Source organism: Athalia rosae, chromosome 6 (genome assembly GCF_917208135.1).
Source record: "Athalia rosae chromosome 6, iyAthRosa1.1, whole genome shotgun sequence".
NCBI classification, from domain to species: domain Eukaryota; kingdom Metazoa; phylum Arthropoda; class Insecta; order Hymenoptera; family Athaliidae; genus Athalia; species Athalia rosae.
In genome coordinates this window covers 4,786,147-4,805,874 of record NC_064031.1, presented here as the reverse complement: position 1 = coordinate 4,805,874, position 19,728 = coordinate 4,786,147, and the positions used below count along the sequence as shown (strand labels likewise).

The 19,728-nt window shown below is 42.9% G+C and overlaps 2 protein-coding genes across 2 annotated transcripts; both read left to right on the top strand.

Annotated features, from left to right (window-relative positions):
- Positions 1-1,632: 1,632 nt before the first annotated feature.
- LOC105687885 (homeobox protein Hox-A4) lies at positions 1,633-10,282 on the top strand. Its single transcript, XM_012403827.2, has 2 exons — positions 1,633-3,664; positions 6,650-10,282. Exons 1-2 carry the CDS (start codon positions 2,776-2,778, stop codon positions 7,315-7,317), a joined length of 1,557 nt encoding a protein of 518 aa, XP_012259250.1. The 5' UTR covers positions 1,633-2,775; the 3' UTR covers positions 7,318-10,282.
- Positions 10,283-13,613: 3,331 nt separating this feature from the next.
- Positions 13,614-19,407, top strand: LOC125501357. Its single transcript, XM_048656849.1, has 3 exons — positions 13,614-13,826; positions 16,864-17,069; positions 19,348-19,407. Exons 1-3 carry the CDS (start codon positions 13,751-13,753, stop codon positions 19,405-19,407), a joined length of 342 nt encoding a protein of 113 aa, XP_048512806.1. The 5' UTR covers positions 13,614-13,750.
- The last annotated feature ends 321 nt before the right edge of the window (positions 19,408-19,728 follow it).

Genomic DNA, 19,728 nt, shown 5'->3' with positions numbered 1-19,728 from the left:
TGAAAAATTACGTGAGTATACAACGGTCGGTATATTGTGAGAATTCGGAATAACGCGCTTGGACATCAGAGGCATAAGCGGGGTGGTTTGACGCGTCGACGAATGAAATTGACAGCGATGAAAATATCGCCGTGCGTAGACACAGTTTGCGGAAGTGATATAGGTATATGTACGTACCTAGAAAAGCTAGGTGTACCGGAGTGTGACTCGAATACGAATAAAACTATAATATTCGACGTTGATCTACGACCGGCCCGGTAGCGATGAAAAGAAAAAAATATATTACCAACGCGCGGAATGATGTTTTAGGAAGTCGTTTAATTTGACCATTTCCCACTTGACAGCCGAGTGAGTGAGCCGCGAGTGCGTGTCCGCGTACTTTTTTTTTTTTTTCATATCGTACGTGACCGCGACGACGTCGTCGAACTCCGGATAAGAGCTTGCGAGCTTGCAACCTCCGGGTAAACCCCACGAGTAGCTTCGTGACAGTAATTAGGCACCCATCAATTTCTTTTCCCGCCATTTATTTGTTTCTTATATGTACACACCTATGTATATAGGTACGCACAATCGGGTGCGACACCGAGAGCGGTAGGCGATAACATTCGGCTTACTAATTTTCATCGTGTAAATGTTGGCGCGTTCCACTTGCCTATACAAAAAACTAAAGGAAAAAACAAAAAAAAACGAACAAAAAAAAACAAAATTACGGAACAACAAAGCTTGAGATGAGAGTAAAAAAGATGGAAGTAAAAAAGAGAAGAAGAACCAAAGAAAACAAAAAAAAAAAACGGTAAAAGTAAACGTCGTTGTATCGCTATAAGAGCACAATAAAAGGCGGTGAGTGTGCTCTTTGTATAATGACGCGGCGTTTCATGCTCTTCATACGGCCGGTCTTGTCACAAGTGCGCCAGGCGAGCAGTGGGTTTAGGTTGGTAGGGTATCTATGAAGGTGGATACGATGTGTAAGTTGTATAATATATAGTTGGTCAGCCGCGTGCGAGATAACCGTAGAGTTTTACAACTACTACGCGTCCGAAGTGTAGGTCAGTGTATAAGGAGAGGTAGAGGGTATAGCGTATGTAACGCATTAAATTGTAAAACGAAGACTGGAGCGACAGCGGTAACAGCAGCGTCAACGGCAGCTACGTCTGAGCTCATCTGCCCGTTTAAAAGAGGCCTTCCTTTCACCGTGATACGGCACTTGGAAGGCACTTGAAAACCGTTGTTGTGATCATTCTATCCACGCCGACTCGCGGCTCTTTGTAGTCCGCGTGTGCACAACAAGCTCCATTCGAGGAAAAATAGTAGATGCAGAGAGAAAAACGGATTCATTACACTATGGGCAACGCTCGTATACGCTGGATGGAATAATTTGCCCCGATAGACAAAAAAAAAACTCCACCGGCGCAAAAAGAGCGGCTTCTTCTTTTCGGCTTTTCCAGCACAGGGGCGGGTTGAGCGAAACGTCGAGAGGAGTGACCGTGGCTCCGACCCCCGCTTCGGAGTTTCTAAACTCTAAGGATAGACGAGATTTCGGGGTTGCAAGGGTTTGGCTGGATCTCTAACCAGGAGCCGGAGTGGCGGTCGGATCGGGCTACAGGGGTTGGTCTCATCGGGTAGTGGTGGTACCGGTGGTGAAAAGGGTAGTGGTGGGGGGGGGGGGGGGGGGGAAACTACGGGGAGTCGGGGGTGGGGAGCGTCGAGCAGCTGGGACTGGTGGCGGGACGAACTGGAGGGAGTGCGAACCAAACAGAGAGTAACCAGACGAGTTTCTGCCGAGGTACTGTAGCTACCGCGAGCTCTCCTCCGCGGTACAGAGAAGGCGATTATCGTTAAACCGCGTGCGGTACCTTCCATTTTACTACCCTCGAAGAATACCCCGAATACATGGTGGTGAACCGGTGGAATCTGACAAAGACAATATAGAGTGCGGACAAAAAGCGCAGGCCCTGAATCAAAAAAATTAGTCCCGTTTTCATCCCGATCGTCGCGAGTCTCCGTTCATTCACTCCGGATCAGAGGGTTGTTTCGACGTCGATCGAGACGGACCTTGCCGAGATCATGTGAACCCTTCGAATCGAAAGTTCTGAGCTCTCGGGGTCGCTACGGTAGAGGGATGAAAAATTGGCGAGCGAAATTCGACGGTCGCAGTCTCTGAGGCCCTTCGAGTGCACGCTGCCGAATAAAGAACCGGCGCGAGACACCTCGCCAGGTGTATAAGAGGGAAAAAGGAGATTGTTGCCGCACCTGCCGCCGTCCTTGCTGAGCGCCACTCGCACGCTGCGTGCGTGCCGGCTATCCATCATGGTTGCGGACATAGAGGTTCTCTGATTGGTCTGCCTCTGGTCACGTGGTATGGTAATTGGGTAGAAGTGGGCGGTTACTTCTACAGTCGCCTCGTGCGATCCAAGAGAAGTTCGGAGAGAGAGGAATCGTCAGCAAAAGTGTCGAAGAAGCGGGACCAACAGCTGTGTATCCGTCGCGTGTGGAGTACGGAGTGTCCAAGGGCGTGAAAATACCGCCCTTCGTTCTCAGGGATAGAAATTCGACCCGTGATAACAGGAATCCAAAATAATCCACGGATGACGGACCCAAGTGATAAGTGTTGTGATCGGAGGGGGTGTGTGTGAACGTGAGACCGTCAGTGCTACGAAAAAAAAATTGGAACAGAAGAAAAAAGACAAGCAAAATAAGGAGAAGCTGAAATAACATCAAATAAGATAAAGAATCAAGAGGAAACTGAAACGTTGAGAGGTTTCCTCCAGAGCAGTCATGAGTTCGTTCTTGATGAATCCCTCGACTGCCGGAGGGTACCACCAACAGCACCAACAACCGGGTGCTCATCATTTGGCCCCGGCATCGGTGGTGGTGGACCCGAAATTTCCACCCACCGAGGAGTACAGCCAGAGCAACTACATTCCGTCGACGGGCGCTGATTTTTTCGGGGGTGGTCATCACCTGAATCATCCCCAATCGCACCAGTTGCAATATCACTATCATCAGCACCATCATCAAGCGACCTCGACTCCGTACGGAGCTTCTCCAGCGGTACAATTGAACGGGGGTTACGCGGGATACGGTGGATATTACGGCCCTCATCATCCTCATCATCAAGTGCACGCGGTACACCATGCGAGTCTTCATCCTCACCATCAGGCCGTCGGGGCACTCGCTATGCCGCCGGAAGCCCAACAGCCGCCACTCACTTGTCCGACCACTATGCAAAATCAACAGAATCCGCATCAACAACCTCCGGTACCAACGTCCACCGTATTGGGATCGACCGCACTATCGCCACCCCTGATGGCCGCACATGTACAACAACCCGATCAGCTACAGCAGCATCAACATCAGCAGCAACAGCAACCGCAGCAACCGAAACACGAGAACGCGACCTGCAGTCCGGCAGACTCTGGAAACTTGCATCGGGATACTTCGCCGGATTTGCAGCAGCAGCAACAGGCGCAGCATATTCAAAACCCCCATCAGACGCAACCGCAGCAACAACATCATCTGGACGATGGCTCCGATCAGGACGATATGGAGGATGATCAGATGATGGACGGATCGCCGGGAATGATGGACGACGACGAAGAAGACGACGAGAACGGTGATCGGGTCATTTATCCTTGGATGAAGAAAATACACGTCGCCGGTGTAGGTGAGTAAATTTTTTTGATAAATTTATCACCTCGGATACCTTATGAATCATCGATCGGCGAACGCTCGAAGGTCTGCGTCGTCATTTCATGACGTTGAAAATCGTCGTATAAAAAATATTTGTGAAACCCGTGGCGAAGAAAGTGTGAATTCTCTAGGTCCCGCATAGGCATCCGTTCACACGTAACAAATTCGTTACGTTGGATTTATTCCCGATGAAATATGAGGATGCTATTCTACCAGGGGCGTTTCAAGTCGGAGAATCACGTGGAGTGTATCCGACAATGCGTAGCATAGCAGGTTTAACTCATCGACGGCTCGGCCGTACGCACCTAACATATCGAATCGGATAATATAACTTGAATATGGAGTCGATTCTTGGGGCTGCAGGCGCCGTCATCGTTGCGCGTCGGAAGACGTATGGGCCCGATATTCATTGCCGACGAGCATAGGTCGCGTCCGGTCATCCGTCTAAGTTTCGTCTGACCTCGAACATCGTTGTACAGAATTATCTTTTATTGTTGTATTTGTCATCATTTCTCACGTGGATGAAAACCCACATATTTTCACCCGAAACCCGCCTTTACGTCCGTCTTCGAATCAAAGAACGCCGTCGAAGGTCGCAAACAGGAGTCCATTTATATTTTCATATATATTTGTACTCAACGTGTTTCGACTTTATGGGATTTTCATAGGAAGGTAGAACTAGAAATCGATAGACCATCTCCATCGTTGAAGAATGCCAAAAAATTCTATACAAATTGTTTCAGCTCATCGATGAAACTCATGAATAATGGATAGGGCGATAATTATGAGTGATCATAGTTTGAAACCGACCTACGGTACTAACACATCGCTCTCAGTTGGGCAAAAACAGTACCTTTATTAATACGTTAATTATTTTGTTACTTCTAGCGATTGTTGTGATGATATTATAACACTTAATCGAGGTCTTATCTAGCTTTACGGGTAGGATTGAAAGATTCGGAGAAAAAAAATTTCGAGCATCGTTATAGCTGCTCGAGATATTTCATAGTTATGTTCAATAATGAGTGTCGAAGCCAGTGATCGGGGGATCATAATTTTTCTCAACTGTCCTCACAGATATACGGTGACAAGTTTCATTGACCGTTGAAGTGAGATAAGAATTGTAATTCAACATTTAAAGATATTGTTGTTCAATGCTTCAAGTCGTACACCCATCGACGCGGTAATTACGGCTGATCTATACCACGTGACACTTCCGATAATATGCTAATCGGAGTGTACAAGATGAATGATCGTGGGTACGAAACTAACGAATGAAGGAAATTGGCAGTCTTGTTATGTATATTTCAAAAGGCCTTATGTTTATCTGGCATTGAAAATCTATAGATTCTTAAGGGCGATCCGTTGGGAAGTCTTTCCGAACCCGGAGAAGCGAAGGTAGCGATTTTGTGTATTGGGAACCTTCGTTTTCTGCCGGGGTATATAACTTCAAATTCCGAAGGTACGATGAGAATTTGCAATTTTTACCGGTCCGAAACCCAAACCTTTTCATTTTAGACGAAGAATCGAGCGTACACCAGAAGAACGCCGTATACACGCCAAGTTCAAAAAGCGCAGGATCATTACAACTTGCACTAAAAATTTTCTTCAAATCCGTAGGGTGCCTGACTTATACGTGCTGCCGGCACAAATTCACCGCTGAACACCCGTCGAAAATCCATCTATTTTCAACCGCCCGCGTGTATTCCAACAAAGACCGCCCCTAACAATTCTGATATCATAAATGTTCCTGGGAAACGTTTTCATTCCCCTAAAAAACCGTCAATGAATTCGGGTCTACTTTTCGACCGATATACGAACGTCGATCGTTCTCGTATATTTTCCGCTATCTCAACTCGTCAAAACGAATGTAACGTCGGGCCGGGGTTCGCTTTGATTACGGGTTTGGTTTCTACGTTCTACAACACAACGTAGAAATGGTTCTCCTGCGGTATGCAGGACCTCAGCCGCAATCTCCCCCACGACTGAACCCGTCCGGAGGGTCGCTTCGAGCGCTGGTCAGCTTTGGAATGGAATGTGTCTGTTCTGATTCTGAAACACAGCCGGGCCCCGCATACTTCCAACCAAAATTCACCCGGACCACCAATGCGCGGCTTGAGGAAAAGAGATTCGGATTGATACACGTATCTGTCACCGGACGTTGGGGGGGCAGGATACTTCTGAGGAACGTGTTCGGACCGCCAAAGAGAAAAAAAACAGCTCAAAAAAAAAAACCTACGATTAGGATACTTTTTTTTGATACATGTTACGGTGGAAAGTTCGGAAGACGAAGCGCGGAGTATTTTCGTGACGGTATACCAGAAGCCCGCCGGTTGCCAGGAATAGAGAGAAAAAGAGGAATATCGTTCGTATACGCTTTCGTTGGCTGTCAACGAACGAATTGCACGTTCGTCGGAACGTACGTGACTGACGTGGAGGCTACGCTCCAGCTGTCTGTCGGTCAAATCAGCCTTGTAATACTAATATATGTTTTTGCGTTCGGCCGCATATCCGCTAATTTTAACGGGTGGCCCCAGTCGGCGATGATTTCGGCCCGGGCCGACGAATCATCGTACCCCCGATCACCGCCCTTGGGTCCCGAACCGCAATTTTAATTTTTTTTGCCCGAATTTCGATGGGCAATTTATGGCAATCGCGTCCACTTACCCGCGCTTCCATAGCCGCTCAATGCGACTAGATTCTCTGCAATTCGTAGAAATCCAGCTCTGCACGGTGAGCCTTGATAATTACTCGGAGTGCAGATAGACACGAGTTAGAATAGAAGCGCCATGACGCAAGCATCGCAATGACGCCATGTTGCGGCGTAGAGATCAACAGATGGTCAATAAGCCTATGTGCAGAGCCGTTTCACAGTCAAAACGTCGTAACGTCTTCGTACGACTCGTATGGATGACGAGTAATCGCTGCGTACGTTGACGTGAATTATTTTCTGTTCCAGCAAACGGTTCGTATCAACCGGGCATGGAGCCCAAGCGTCAAAGAACGGCGTACACGAGGCACCAGATACTAGAACTGGAAAAAGAGTTTCACTACAACAGATACTTGACGAGGCGAAGACGAATAGAGATAGCCCATACCCTGGTACTGTCCGAACGTCAGATAAAGATCTGGTTTCAAAATCGAAGAATGAAATGGAAGAAGGACAACAAGCTACCGAACACGAAAAACGTACGGAGGAAAAACGCGAACGGCACACCGCCGGCGAAGACCTCGAAGGGCGGCTCGAGGTCGAAACTCGGTACGGGTAACAACAACAACCAGCGGAAAAACAACAACAACTCGCCATCGGGCGCCATAGAGAGCGGGAGCCTCGACGGTAGCGTTGGCCAACTCGACATGAACGACGTCCACGGGGTGAACTCTGCCCTTCCACATCCTCACACCGCCCATCCCAGTTTCCAAGGTCATCCTCACTCGCTCGCTCATCTCCAAGCGCAGCTGAGTCACCTACAAGTCGGCGGAATGCTCGATGCAACGGGTGCCCCTATCGGGCACATGGGATCCGGGAATATCAGTCCCTTGGCTCCTGCGACTAGCCCACCGTGTCTCACGACCCCCAGTCAGCCTCTGCCCGTCAAGTCTGACTACGATCTCACGGCCCTGTAACACCCGATTAAGCCCACCAACAGCCATCATCATCCTCAACTCAGCGACCTCACGAACGTCCTATCAACGCGAGGTGGGTCTCCATACTTTTTGCACTATAATCAAATCCTCGAGTCGTAATTCTGTTTATTGGTTGCATTCGTTTATATCGTACGTAATTTTATGCTCGTGATTGAAATTCATCGATTTCTCATATCCTCGTCTTTGTTCAATCGTTGTTAAATTTTTATTATTCAGTTATATATAGAGGACAATCGTTGATATAGAAAATTTCTTTCTCTTTCAAATTTTTTTAATACTCGTGCCATCGTTTAGGTGATAAGTCTATCTTTATTATTTTTTCCACACTCTTCAAAATTATATTATACACGTTAGAGTCCGGATTGTACCCTGCGATTTTTTTTCAAATTCCATCCAATAATTTGGGGCCGATGAACTGGAATGATCCGCCACTTACCTGGTAATATGTAAATATCACGATTACGTGTACATGTATTGTACATATATAGTATGTAAAATTATTACCTGTAGAATTAAAAATGGCATTCTGTCACAAAGTGTATAAATACCAGTGTTTTAGGTTTACTCGAGTACTATATACTATAGATAGATAATGTGTGACTAAAAAGTGGATAATATTGTTTATAAAAATTCTATGAAAATGAAGACAAGAAAACGAAAAAAAAAAAATGGAGAGAAACTCAATTCCGTCAACCTCGCATGTCACATGCGTACGTCTGTCTAAAAATTACTGCAGATCTGCCGTTCTCAGATTTTGCAATCGAATGACGGTTCTTTCTTTCTTTTTTTTATTATTCTTTCAAATAAATCGTTATGACAATTTCGCTGCAGATGCGCAATGTCCCGTAGCATATGATGTTATCGTTTGTCCAGACGACAAAAGCACCGCCATTCGGTAATTTCGGTCTATCAAATCTATACACTATAGCACATCGCCGTGCCGCAGTTTAAATTATTTTCAACGATATAACCGCGTTCGTTTCGCATGATTGAACGGAACGCGCGAGTTACCGCGAAGTGCCGCCGACGTCGTCGAATCTAATGCAGTACGCATTAGTTCAGCTACCGTACGTTTTTTGCTATAATACGTACCTATAAAGACGTTCTAATCTGGACACGCACTTTCCATTTGCACTTAAACTGGAATCATTATCATCATGATTACGATTATCTTATCATTTTTAGAAAGATTATCAACGATTACGATCTATGGATAGCCGTTGCGTGGATTGACGTGGCGATATTATATAATCATCGGTTATGGTTTTATAAATGCAGTGAAATTGTGTATAACAGGAAATGAACTGGTGGTTACAGTCTGACTTTCATTTCTGTCTTGACGGTCGTGCAGATTTATTTCTACCTACATATCTATTATACGCGAAGTGCGGTACACGCCGTGTTTCAGATATTTCTCATCAAAAATTTAGACACGCTGCCAGCTGCTATATGATTCTTTGACATTAATAAACACGCGAATACCGTGCAAAAATCACGAAACTGTATATATATGCAATTGAAAATGACGAAAGTTTTTTTTTCTGTTTTGTATTTCCTTTTTTCGAAATTCATATGTTACCTCGCGAATGAACACGATATCGATGTATACTTCATGAGCGTCAATAATTTTCTACAAGGTCTTCATACGTTACATATTCTTGACGACCGAAAACGTAGGTATATAATTGGCGGGTCTACGTATAGATGTAACAACAATTTACCGGACATTGCACTATGAAAATTGTTGATCGTTCCGTGCCCATAGATATACGTGTATTGTATACATATAGGTATTAGCGAATTCTATTTTTAGAAACCATTAATAAAATTGGGTTATTTATAACACGTTATACCCACACGGGTGTATATGGTCACTCACTAAAAATTACACTGTCATTCTGAGGTTCATTAGTTATACGGCGGTAATACGGATCGTCATGCTTTCAATTACAAAATATTTTCTATGTCAAGTTCACATGAACTGGATTAGTCATCGGTGACGTAAATTCGCCGAATATCAACTTGACCCAAATTTTTCGAATTCGCAAACTTTGCTCCCCGAGACTTTTTCTTTGATTTTCGTTGTTTCTCTATCATCCCTCCGTCTCACAATCTTTGCGAATATCATCTTACTCTCTTCTCGTCTTTGGATTCCTATAACTTTTTCATTTTTTCAAATTCTTATTTTCATGCAACATCGATTAGAAATTTTACCAATTTTTTAGTGAGAAGTTTTATTCATATTTCAGCGTATACATTGCATACTTTTTTCGGTCATATCGACCACGAAGAATCCATCATGGAATAACGTGCTCCTAATTGAGCCACATATTTATCTGCTGAGCTGCTTCTGCAGACCGTAAACGAATCGATGAAATAAGCATTCATTACGTAAAGACATATACGTTAAGAAAATGAAAAAGAGAAAAAAAAAACCAATTTACCACATAGCATATTTGGTGTCCCAATCGAAATGATTTTTGTGCCCCATGCAAGTTCGCGGCGCGTTATAAATCGGCGTACAATATATCCTAATGATCGACGATAAACACGTGGGTAACGCAGAATAATTTTAATTTATTGATTTATTTATTTTCTACTTGTACTCGTTCATTGATTTCTTTTTCTCTGTTTTTTTTTTTTTCTCCATTTTTCATTGTTTTTTTTTCTATTTTGAATTCTGGCGATACACGGCGGATCAAAGGAATATTGATTGATATAAATAAAAATGATAAATCTTCGTCTTTTCAATTGTATAATAAATTCATTTCGAAATCACATACCTATATTTCTCGCGATGTGTATGTCGTAAGAAAAAATTTAAACGGGCTGTACGATAATGTAACTAATTAACTGTATTTACAAATAATTTGAGGTGAAGGTTATGCGAAAGATTGAACGTAAAAAAAATGATGATGATATTAATTTTAATAATGATTATTGAGAAAAAAAGGAATCAACACGTATCTATCATGGATGTGTCCGTACCTTCGTACCGTATACAGATTTTCTTTCTATCAGATTAATTTAGAAGATTATAGTAGGATTTCCGTGCGGGCAGCTTGTAAATATTTATACATTTTATCTATAAAAATATATTTTTATCGAGCGAACGTTATAACGAATGACCAATAAGACTATATAGAAGATTAATTTAGAAAATGACGAATTGAAGGAAAAATCAACCGCAAGTAAACGAACGACAAAAAATTCAATCACATGGAAAAAGATCAAAAGACGAAAGATCGAACGACAAAAATTATACTTGATTAAAAAAAAAAAAAGAAAAAAAGAAAAAAACGATCAAAGCGTATTCAACGATATTGATAAAACTTACACTATGTTAAGAGAGTAGAAATCAAATGAATCATCCACAGAGTCGCTGTGACGATATACCAAAACAATATTAATAGTTATAAAAGATTGTAGACATTAAGTGGACATAATATAGCGCTATACTTATAAATATATAAATATATATTATATTAATTATATAAATAAATGAATAATTGATAGGATACGTTAATTGTAATTAGTAAGTGAAAAAAATCGAAAAAAAAAACAAAACTTTTAGTATGTATAACGAATTAAATTAGCGAGTACATATACATATAAGAAGAGGTTATTATAAATTATGAGATAACGATCGAGGCGAGTCGTTCGGGTGTAATGATACTCTGTAACTATACTTATATCTATATATGTATATAAAGCTTGTATATCCTAAGTATATCATCGTACAACAGCACTTCCTTCGCAAGTGCCATACTTCGGTCTTTGCACAGGATATGTGAGGAAAAAGTTGAAATCATATAGGTATATGCTACGGTGCCAAAATATCCAAATTCTTTCACCGTATTCGCAGTGTGTAATTACGTTGGGATATTTTGTGGCGTATCAAATTTACACATAGGTACGTAGCCTATTGTCTGCAGACGTCGTGTAGCACTTGTGATTGCAGTATGTACCGCGTATGTATAATTATAGTATACATATTTGCACTCAACATGTCGCGTCAATGCTTGTGTTTATATTAATTATAAAAGCGGATGAATCGTAAGTAAATAAATGAATAAATAAATGTTTCGTAATTTACAATAATCCCGTGTTTTTTTTATCAAAATTATTATATTTCACGCAAAATGGTTTTCTTCGCGTCGTCGAAATATACGCCTCATATCAACGGTCATTCTGTAATGAAAAAAAACTTTCATTTAAATCTCCCGTGACTCGAGATTCGTCGAAATCATTGAGATACCTGCGAATATAACGGAAAAAAAAATGAAATTGTGTCGCCTGATGAGATTCACAACATGGATACCATGGATTTTGCCGTTTATGTTATATTATATACGTGTCAGATATAGCTGCGCCGTTGTTGCTTTATATTCATACACAATTCCTATATGGAAGTAACATGGGAGGCAAGTTTGTATCGAGCTTTTTGGTAAAGTCGAGGGGCGAAAGGGATGAGGGCCGGCCGGTATAGCTGCTTTCGCGGTAGAACTGTAACGTGCGGATTCTACAATACAAAGCCAACAAAAGCCGCTGTTCAAAGTCACTCCGTGGTTCCATGACTTACGTTTTCATCGCCTTAATGTTCTCTCGATATCCATTTCATGCAACATAGATACGTATATCGAAATCGCTGTTCCAAATTTTTGGTACACACATGTACCATGTAGATCCTACGCAAATACAAATATTTCATAGGTGCGCTTTCAAATCGGCGTAAATAGACACACGTTATATCTATGATTTGAAGCAAGTATTGCGATAACGCGTTTCGGGCGCTTGCGCGAGCTTACATGAGTTCGGTTTACATATATACATCGTATTTAATACGGTGTGTTCGGCTCGATGCGTGCGCCGAATGCGTGGGAGTGAAATGTGTGTGAGTCTCTTTTCTCGGAGGCGAGGAACTCGTTGTGGAGTTGGTTCGGAAGAGGGTGGCCCTCCCGAGAAGCGAATGGGAGCCGTCGTTCCGACTTTGCCTCCGCCCATATACATCCGATGCACCGCGATCTACCGAAACTAATTTGAGAATATAAAAAAATTGTCAATGTCTCGTCAAATTTTTTTTTCCATTTTTTCATTCATCTCGCTCTTCGCTCACGATAGAAAAAGTCTCTCGACTCAGACAATGGAACTGCCGATGAACAAAGTAGACGATTATTTTTTTTTTTTTCGATTTTCCTACGCAAATTTATCCGTTGGCAAAGAGCGATAAATGGGACGATTATTTTACACGTGCGCCGAACTTCGAGAGAGAGAAGTGCGCGCGTTGGATGTTATCGCCCTCAAGGACTCGATCGCTCGATTCGCCAAATCTGCGGTCATTATATCTCGTTAGATTTTTTTTTAACATTCGATGTACCGTCTGTAGTCGTAAAACTATATAGTTCAATGACAAACTGACGAACTTCCATGTTTTCACAGATACAAACATACGTACGTATATATTGTATACCGATATTATCGAATGAGGATCATTTTCTGTAAACTGGTAATAAGTCGGGCGTTGAGCGTTCAGTTCGTCTCAAGATGTTCGCATAAGTGGTTGGGGCTATTACGGAGTGTTGGACGAGGACCGCTAATTGTGAGGAACCGGATGAATAATATAATACCCGTAATGGTAAGTATAACAACGCCAGAAACATTCCTCAACCCTCATGGTATAATTAACAAGCAACATAATTAATTATCACCATTAAAACAATCTTGAGCTAGTCTTTCGGTCTCTCCGTATCGGAGCGCGTATACATAATTTGATTTCGACAAACAGGAAGTGACTATTATATAGTGTGCTGCCTGTTGTCGTATTTATTATACAATTATCAGATATAAAATCGTAGGTACATTCTGTTTTTTTGTTTTTTTTTCTAATTTTTTTGTTACTCAAAATTTTTACATACATCAACCCGCACGAATTGATCGGGGCTATAAAATATTCGATCATCCCGGCGCGTTGTGACCAGTAGTGGACCAGATTTAGTACGCCTGGATCAGGTTGCTCCTGGTTATATCATTCACAATATCCGTTCCATAATCACTCGATCTACATACCGGTGGACTACGTCGACCGCCGGATGGGTGGTCGTCGTCGCGACGGCGCATATTATATTGGGGTTGTGTGTATCTCAAGTATTACGAAGCAATGTATACAGCGTCAAAATATAACGTACACACATTCAAAGGTGTACAGTATACAGGTCATTATGGTGTGGCGTGTTTACTACCTCGGTGTTTATCATTCGGCCACACATCCCGCTGGGTGCTGCTGTAGTACGCGTAGAGGTATACCTATTATAATAACGGTATAGATACAGAATCGACTTGTCAATTGACGGAGTAACAAGTGCGCTACCTCAGATGAAGATCATCCGTCCACTGTTATAATTATTCGTCGCCCATGCAGCTCGAAGATCGACGAAAGACTCATCGCTGCGCAGAGTCCCACCGAAGATTCGGATCCATACGTTTTATTGGTGAGTTAAAAATCTGAAATATTTATATTGCGATACTTTCTATTTTTAAGACGAAAAGTTCAGGTAAACGTTGGAATCATTGACTCAATGGGATGCTCGAGTCGCTATAAACTTCTACAACATGAACAGCCAGCTCTATATATATAAAAATATGCGTTTTCCGTTTGTTTGTTGTTTTTTTTTTCATTTTGCTCAAATTTCCGGGCGCCAACGGCGACGTTTATTAAGATATGATCCTCAATTCTTGACGAGCAGATCACGAACGTAGCTCCTGAACTGAAGATTAATGAATTGCACATGTGTGTCACGTATTGAAATATGTGTACGTAATAATTCACTTATCGTTCTACACGTGGAATGGCGTGGAAAAATTTGAGCTTTACCCCGCACGCGTTGTAATAAGTGAAATTTGTGCGTTGCGGTAATGATAATCGTTGCAGCGATAATAATAGTAATAATAATAATTGGTTCGGACGGTTGGGTAACGTGTGCCAGTTCAACGACGTTGACGCGCTTGATTATAATCTTCGTCCAAGTATATATACAACGGGGTGTTCGAAACACACCCGAATATTTTCCTCATTCAGTCGTTTAAAATTAATGGCTTCTTTTCCGCCGTCTTAAGTCTCGCCCTTTCCAACTATATTCTTCCGACGCATGTTCGCTGTATTGTACACATAAGTAAAACTTGTACATAAGGATATCGCGTGCCAAGAGTAATTTTCGACTATAGGCTCGAAAACTCGAAAAACGACGCATGCGGTGGCCCCGGTGTTTTTGATAAGCGCGCGGCCCACTTGAATGTTAAAGACTTTTGTTTGTTATTCGATAATTAATTCAGAGCTGGATGGCTGAGTTAAACACCGATGACGTTCGCTATTAAGTGCCTGTACTTTAAATTTTGAAGGAATATTCACTACTCGTTATTGAGGCGCGTTAATTGTTCTGTTTTTTTTTTTCTCTTTTCTTTTACTCGAACGAACTCTGGTGTATTATATGGTTGTAAAGATGAGCCGTAGGTATCCCATATACAGAATGAGGTTCGATTGAGATGTTAATAAATTGAAATCTGCGATTCTGAAAATAATGCAAGACAGATCCGGTGTGAACAATCCCATTAGACGTAATTGGAGGGGATTAACGACTCACGGCTCCATTTGTCAGACACTGTAATTACAAGGCGCCCTGCACCTCTGCATCTCCCCGCAACACCCTTCCTACCCCTTTTCGAAACGTTCGAGCCCGTTTTGCTCGGCAATCACGATCTATAACGTGCAGTGGAAGGTGAAAAATTTACGATCGTCAGCTCGACTTTCTTTCAAAATAAAACTAGTGGGTGCGGAATTTCAATGCCGAACTATTTTTTCGGTCTCATCAAGCTAATTCATTCGTTTCAACGTCCGTGATTATAAAACTGAGAGAAAAAAAAATATAACTTCTTCAATTACATTTGATCAGACGTAACGAATTTGTACACGCTCAAAATACCATTAAACGAGCATCGCATTGATAGCATAAAAAATGGGTGTGCGTATATAGCTCGTTAAAATTAAAAAAAAAAAAAAGAAAAAAGGACGGCCAATTAGGCGTTTCTGTTTCTATCGCTCGGTGTGGCCCGAGGCGAAGTTTTTTTTGTCGAAATTTACGCGACGTGTGTGCAGTTCGGCGGTTAACGAATATACACCGTACTGACGAGTGTCGTTCCAAGTTTAGGTTGAGTAAGTTAGAGATTTTGTCAACTTGTCAACATTGACCGGGTTACAAAAACACCGTCCGTATGACGACTGACATTCGGTCGACGGTATTCTTCGGGTGTTAGACATATATATTATACGCCGATGCAAAATGAAATCCAATTTCGCGTTCGATCCATCGCACGTATAGTGTTATACGTACGTTTCGCCATCGAGGTTGGAAGAGATTTCTGCAACGAGTGGCTTCCAATTTAGCGCTCATGTCTGCGTGAATGAGTGCGAGCTCGTGTTAGTGAACGGTTGAGAGGCATCTTGAAGAAGAAGAAGAAGCTGACTCGCAGCAAGACGTACAGTAGCCGTTTTCGACTACTACTACCGGTGCGGTTCGCGCCGCGCGTATGCACATACACAAGCTGATGCGGTCCGCGCGGTTGACGACACCGGGGCATCACATGAGAGATGCGAGATGGTGCGTCCGTGGGCGGGCCCGCGTGTCTGCGGGATTCATTAAAAAGCATATAGTGTAAGCTGTATAGCTGCTGCTGCTGCTGCTGCAGAGTAGGAAGAATAAGAAAAACTGATGGAGAAAAGGAGAAAAAATAGAATAGTGGAAGAAGAAGAGTGCGGTGTATTTTTATCTCTGGCTCGTGTTAACGGTTACCCAGGTTGCCCGTCCGGGCAGGGGGGGCCCTGAATTATCGTTCACTTTAAGGCAACGCGTGCGAGCCTCAGGCCCGCCTTTTTCTATTCGTATACCGATATCATTAGATACCTCGAGTCTAGATAGATGTATATGAAGTGACGAACGTTTCGTGTGTACGAATAAGTAATAGCGCGGATGGAGTGAGCAAACTGGATCGGATTAAACGGAAAAAATAGGAAAGAGGAAACAGTGGGGAGGTGGGTATAAGGAGGAATAAAGAAAGAAGCGAACTCGCGGTTGTGAAGAGCTGCCGAGGACTGAGAAGGTTTGGCTCGCAAGCCACGCTGGCGTTCATTAATCTTGATCGGATCAGCCGAGATACCGGCGAGCTGTTTCGGAAACCCTCCTTCTCCCACCACTTGCCTTATACTCGCCCTGGCCCTCCTCGTCGACCTCCTCCGCGTCGGCCCCCGGCCCCCGGCTCTCCTCCTTCCCCTCCCGGTTTCCTTCCTCCTCTAAACTTCGACGTTCTATACGTATTCCGTGTACGCTGTGCCGGTGCACCACCGTCTCGTCGTGGACCATATACCCAAGAAAATACCCTATACCGACCGATCAACGAACACTGCCTTAATTCTAGCTCGATTGCCTGCCAATCTCAGCTCCTTATAATTCATTAAAATTCTTTTTGGTCTCACAGAAAACGTGATGGATCTTGTTTTCAATTTGGTGGATCCCTGCTGCGGGCTTCGCGTCACGGAACCCTCACGGAATAGCAATGAGAACAGCGCTCGGTCAGCTAGCCGGTGGACTCCCAGCCCTGCACGTCCCTCAGCAGCTCCGAAAAACTATAAGATCCACCTCATGTGTGTGCTAAAAATCACAAACTCCTCCGAAAAAAATACCGTAAGTTTCATCTCCCTTTTCAAATCTCGAACACCACGCTTTCCGATATTGTACACAAAAAATGAAAAAGTGCGGATGGGTTTTTCTGCACGTATTTCATACATACAACATCATGCGATCCCTGCATCATATTCACGGTAAGGTCGCATTACCACGAACCCGATGGACTTTTGGTACGGAATTTTCGGTGGGTCAGTCGCGGCGCTGTAAACGTGATATCGTTTTGTGACGAGTAACCCTTTTCACGGTTTAGCGTAGGCGTGTGTACGACTATAGGTATACGTACGTGGACTGCAGTGTGCTGAATCGGGCATTAGCGCCCTTTGTGTAATGAATCCTATAAGCCTCCAACTGACCGTTCTGAATTCGCTGACGGGAAGGGCTTCGCAGACCCGTACTGACCACCGAATCCCTCGGCTATCAACGATAGAAATTCCCTCGAGCATTTGATGCTTGATGTATAACAGAGATGAACGATATAGTCTCAACAAATCTTTACGCGGGGTTAGAAATTAGAGATACATTTTACGGAATATGGACCCACGCTGTACGTACAGCACAATGCCGGAATTGAGAAGCGGAAAATATCTTTATACGCGGGTAACAAAAAAATTAGAGGACACAAAGAAAGCTTTTATCTGTAGAACCTGAAGAAAGAAACTGAAAGAAAAAAAAAAAAAAGGAAATGGCGGTGATCCAGACTCTCAGTTTCTTCCATCCGATCTCATATCCCATATTCGTACGTCTGGTCGGGATCTCGTGGAGGGCTTTAATGGGCTGGGGTGATCCAGGGCGGATGGGCGAGAGAGCCGGGGGCCCTTATACACAATTAAGAACAACAAGGACAGCGAGGAACCGCCCCAAACCATTCCTTCACGCCATTCCAATATCCCACACCATCGCCGCGCCGTAGGGTTCGGGGCAAGGGATCGGCCGAATGTACGAAGGGCTGACTATACGCGGAGAGAGCGGCTGCAGCCGAGTGCGAGAGAGAGAGAGAGGGAAATGGAGCCAGGGGATAAAAGAGATGAAAAATACGGCAGGGGAAAGGCGAAAAAGGGAAGGGAAGGTCTTTCGACACCCGAGAGAGGAGGCAGGGCCGCTGCGTGGCTGTCGGTACCTCGGTAGGCTGTAGCGACTCCAATGCCCAGCAGCGAACTGCCGCCGCTGATGCTAGTTCTAAACTCACATGGCCGCCCACCCACCGGATCGGAACATGGAGCGAGTTCTTGTACGGGCAACGGCGAACCAAAGTATGCATTACAGAGATATTTTATTATTATTCATTTCATTTGAATTCATTTATTCGTTACTTCTTCTACCTTATTGTTGTAGCGAGTGCGATTTATTTTTTATTGCACTATAGGTGTTTTCACGGTCGTGACTGAATACACAGGATATTCGATGCGTGAAATTTATGATATCCCAAGTATAATTTTAATTACAACGATTTGCGCGTTATACAGCGTATTGATATCGGAATTAAATTAACATTTTTCATCTTGTTAACCAAGTAATGAACGAGCCTTAAACAAGGCTTGATAGATGTTTAAACCGAGCCCTTAATTGAATTCACACTTAGTCACTCTGCAGCGTTTACGAAACGGCAAGTCACTCTGCACTGATTTCCTCTCCTTTTTAGCTCGTTGCAGTATTATTTTCTATTCCGCCAATTCCGTACTTATATAATTCGCATATATACCACGCGTGTATCCGAGTGGAATCCATTCTGAAGAAAAATTCGTTTGTATTTTATTTATTTTTTTTTTTTTTGCAATTGTTCCGCGTCAATTTAAATCGTTGGAAATGCAATTTTCATTTCCAATACGTATCACCGTACAAACCAAATGATAATCGGTGTGCAATGGATACTTATTCACCGTAACAGCGGGGTGGCTCTGGACCTCGTTCTGTACCAACGTATACCGGCTTCTGACTGGAAGTGAAAGCCGTGCCTCCGTGGGCAACAAAATGGAGTCTGCACTACCGAAGCTCCGAAAAGAGGACGTATATAAAAAAACTTGCTTCTCTCATTCGCGCTATTGCTTACAGTACCATGAAATATATTCAAATGAATTAAAGTACATCAGGGTGGTCCTTAACAGGGTTGTTTTCGTATTTCGATTCTCCCGGGGGCTTAAACGCTTCCGAATAAACTTGGAGAAATTCCCTGAGAATGTGAGCTTTTAATATCAACTTTAAGATAGTCCGCACGGCAATCAAAATTTCTTGTGGAAAACACATGAGAATAACATGTTTGCTCTGTGAAATTTTATAGGTCATTGACGAATGTATAGAGAATTATCGAAATAAAATGGGAAAAACATGTTTGTTCTAGCAAATTTTCGAGAATAACATGTTTGTTCTTCCAAATTTTCGAGACTAACATGTTTGTTCGTTCAAAGTCTCGAGAATAACATGTTTGTTCTTCGAGAACTTCAGAAATAACATGTTTGTTCTTCCAGATTTTCGAGAATAACATGTTTGTTCTTCCAGATTTTCGAGAATAACATGTTTGTTGTTTCAAATTTCGCAAAATAACATGTTCGTACTTTCAAATTTCCAAAAATTACATGTTTGTTTCTTCGAAATTTCGAAAATAATATGTTCGTTCGTTCAAATTTTATGAAATAACATGTCTGTTTTTCTGAAACTTTAG